This window comes from Lucilia cuprina, chromosome 5, assembly GCF_022045245.1.
Source record: "Lucilia cuprina isolate Lc7/37 chromosome 5, ASM2204524v1, whole genome shotgun sequence".
Classification (NCBI taxonomy): domain Eukaryota; kingdom Metazoa; phylum Arthropoda; class Insecta; order Diptera; family Calliphoridae; genus Lucilia; species Lucilia cuprina.
Genome location: NC_060953.1, coordinates 14993182 through 14996609, shown reverse-complemented (window position 1 = coordinate 14996609; position 3428 = coordinate 14993182). Strand labels below are relative to the sequence as shown.

The 3428-nt window shown below is 29.7% G+C and overlaps 3 protein-coding genes across 3 annotated transcripts in view; 1 reads left to right on the top strand and 2 right to left on the bottom strand.

Moving 5' to 3' along the window:
- LOC124420081 overlaps positions 1 to 3428 on the top strand; it is a 131544-nt gene that overhangs the window by 13963 nt on the left and 114153 nt on the right. The window lies entirely within an intron of this gene.
- The window catches only part of LOC124420082 (ryncolin-4-like), a 16527-nt gene that overhangs the window by 1048 nt on the left and 12051 nt on the right, over positions 1 to 3428 (bottom strand). The window lies entirely within an intron of this gene.
- On the bottom strand, positions 801 to 3006 carry LOC111682660 (angiopoietin-related protein 7-like). The gene is made up of 5 exons (XM_023444651.2): positions 2874 to 3006; positions 2232 to 2808; positions 2119 to 2167; positions 1516 to 2055; positions 801 to 1452 (listed from the first exon to the last, which is right to left on the bottom strand). Exons 1-5 carry the CDS (start codon positions 2952 to 2954, stop codon positions 1320 to 1322), a joined length of 1380 nt encoding a protein of 459 aa, XP_023300419.2. The 5' UTR covers positions 2955 to 3006; the 3' UTR covers positions 801 to 1319.

Genomic DNA, 3428 nt, shown 5'->3' with positions numbered 1-3428 from the left:
TGTGTCGTTAAGGCATTTTCCAAAAGAGAAGTTGATTGCATTCACGACAATATTTCCCGTCCTAATGTTGTTAAGGTATGCTTTCAATTTTGTTTTTAAACACTATACATTGCTAGAGTTTTGAAAAATTTGTGTAACATCTTGCAATAATAGTCCTACATGGTATCAACTTAACCTCTTAGAATCGTTATATAATTCTGAATATAATAGTCGTTTATTTTAGAATTACAATCGTATTTATAATAGACAATATCGGTCCGAACACGGATGTTATGAGGTCCCATTTAGAATATAACTTTAATAAACAGAACTTAAGTGTAAAGTAGAAAATATTTTCCCTTTGATCCGTACAAAGGGAGCCATCTTAATGAACAGCAGCTTATTTATATTACCTTTCAATAGATTTGATGGATGGATTTGTACTTATGTAAATATGGACTATTTGAATATGAATACATTTACATGTCCTTTCTATGGAAACTTAATAGGCTTGATTAACGTTACAAGGTATGAATGTAAGTACATTCATATACATATATGTATGTGAAAGTGTATCCAGATTCAACTGTTTTAAATATTGTATACTTTAACTTTTATATGGCTTTGTTTCCGATTACACTGAGTAATAGAAAGTAAAAAAAAGAGTTTAACCTATGGGTTAAACTTGAACTGGTGTAATAATACAGGACCAATCCATAATGTTCTTATTCTAAATATAGGGCAGTTTAAGGAAATTCACTTTAAATTTTGATTGACACTTTAACTTCTTAAAGACAAACTTGGGAGAAATCTAAGATAAATTAAAGATCCTTCATTATTCTTCATTTTAATCTTTTCATAAGACAATTGTCCAATTTACAATCGGTGTTGTACGGTTGTATCGTAGTATGTTGTATTTTTTTTATTATTAATTTGTTTTTGTTTCAAAAATTTTAATTTGTAAAATTTTTATGACATACAACGCTACAACGATACAACATCGATTGATCGGGTTAAACTTGGACTGAAGGACCAATTCATAATGTTCTTATTCTTAACATTGGACAGTTTAAGGAAATTCACTTTAAATTTTGATAGACACTTTAACTTGTTAAAGACAAACTTGGGAGAAATATAAGATAAATTAAAGATCCTTCATTATTCTTCATTTTAATCTTTTCATATGACAATTGTCCAATTCATAAGCGGTGTTGTACAGTTGTATCGTAGTATGTTGTATTTTTTTTATTAATTTGTTTTTTTATTTTGAAAATTTTTTATGACATACAACGATACAACATCGATTGTGAAATAAACAAATATATATTAACATTTTTGATTTACAATCTCTTAGGTCTAATCATCATCTGAACAAATTTCATCGAATAGTCATAACCATGAAAATCATTCCAACATATGCCTCTTTCGCCCTTAGGTGGCTGTGGGACATTGTAATATTTGCCATTTAGATTACTGAAAAAGAAAGTGGAGACGCATGAAAAATACAGAACAAAAATTTTCAAAACCATCATTTACCTCCACATACAGCTTTTATACCACCAAGCTCCCTTCTTATCCATGGCACAATTGCTACCGCTATCCTCGTCATTATCATGATCTTTGGTGGAGAAATTAAAACCCTGATGATGGCTAAACGAATCTCCAGCATTGCCGTAATAGTTTCCTACTTTAAGTAATTTATAGTTTTCCGTTTCGTTGCCTATTAAAAACGCATCATATTTGGCATATTTTAGAGTATCGTTAAAATCTTGCAGCTGTATCAAGAGTTCCATGGGTTGCAGTGTCAATGTGAGAGCATATAATTTATCTAATCCTATAAAAAATTCACCATCAATATTACCAAAACCATTTTTGTATTCCGACCAATTGCGATAGAAATCCACAGAGCCATTAATACGTCTTTGGATAACAGTCCAACCGCCACCTTCATTGTGATTATCGCAAGCGACCAAAAAGGACTCTGACCCATATATATGATTGTAGAGACGACATTTGTTATTTGAACAATAATTTCCATTGAAATCGGCACAATTTGTGGGATAAGCTTTGTTAGTGCTGTAAATAAGAAATTTGAAATTTCCTTATAAAATTTTTAAGTATTTAAATCGTATAACTTACCAAACTAATTGCTGATCCTCCTGATCTTTAATACATATTTTGGGCGTTTCTAAAGGTATTTATTTGAAATTTTATAAAATATTTCATAATTTCCTATTTAAATAGTTTCTTACCATTTTTACTAAAATACTGTTGTATATTTCGATTAAATGCTATCTGATCGGTTTTAGTGGCTGTTATGGATTCTACTTTGGTTAATTTCTTTTCCACATTTTGTAAAATTTCCAAATTTTTCGAAATATTAACACTTAACTCTCGAGTCTGAGTTTCCCAAGGTGGATTGTTTAATATTTTTTCCATATTCTTAAGTTTTTCACTGATATTTCCCAACAAACTATCGTGCTCTTTTACTATCTCCTTTACATCACTAATCATCTGTCCCTTATCATCTATAGGGGGCCCTTGCAAATGTTTTTGCAACATTTGATTTAGTTTTCTTATCAAATCGTTTACTTCATCGTGTTGTTCTTGATTTCTTCTTAGAAGTTTAGATTCCAAACGTTCTATGCTCTGTGGTATCTTATCGATTTTATCCTCCCAACTTTGCAAAAGTTCAGTTTCTTTATCTAATCGTGTTTGCAACATTTCGTAGCGTAGTTTTAAAAGCTCATTACCGGTTTTCAAAGATTCCAATTGGCTCTCCAAATGTGTATAATCACAAGTTAGGAGTTCATCAGAATCTAATATATTCTTAGGTTTAGGAAAAGTTGTATTTAGTTAATTTGATTTTGCTTAAACCTTCAATACCAACTTACTTTAATTTCAGCTTGTGCTAAACTACACAAATTCGAGATGTAAAAAAGTGTTAAGGTAAAATAAACAATTTTGTAATACATTTTTCTAGTGTAATAAGTATAAAAATTATTGTTTACTTTTTAAGATTTTGATGCTGAATGAAAGAAAAATTAAAGCTTACAGTTTATATTAATATATATAATTATTTAGTGATAAGAATTCTAGGTATTGCAATCGATTAATTTTCACATTTATTATAAAACGTTTTAAAAGATAAGAATATTTTGCACAATTTTTAATGACACTCAATGCGAAGTGTATGTAAACCCTACATAATAGCAAAATTTTGCAGTAATTTGTCTTCAACTGAACTAGAACTGAACTAGAACTGAACTAGAACTTTTTTTATTTTATTAAAGGAATTACAACTGAACTAGAACTAGAACTCAACTAGAATTAACTAGAACTGAACTAGAACTGAAGTAGAACTGAACTAGAACTGAACTAGAACTGAACTAGAACTGAACTAGAACTGAACTAGAACTGAACTTGAACTGAACTAGAACTGAACTAGA

What these genes read in the sequence shown, in the direction of transcription:
- LOC111682660 (XM_023444651.2), bottom strand. Translation starts at nt 2,954, where the DNA reads ATGTATTACAAAATTGTTTATTTTACCTTAACACTTTTTTACATCTCG. An exon ending in ACAGTATTTTAGTAAAAATG is followed by an intron (nt 2,168 to 2,231) that starts GTAAGAAACTAT and finishes AAATACCTTTAG; the next exon opens with AAACGCCCAAAATATGTATT. An exon ending in TATAAAAGCTGTATGTGGAG is followed by an intron (nt 1,453 to 1,515) that starts GTAAATGATGGT and finishes TTTCTTTTTCAG; the next exon opens with TAATCTAAATGGCAAATATT.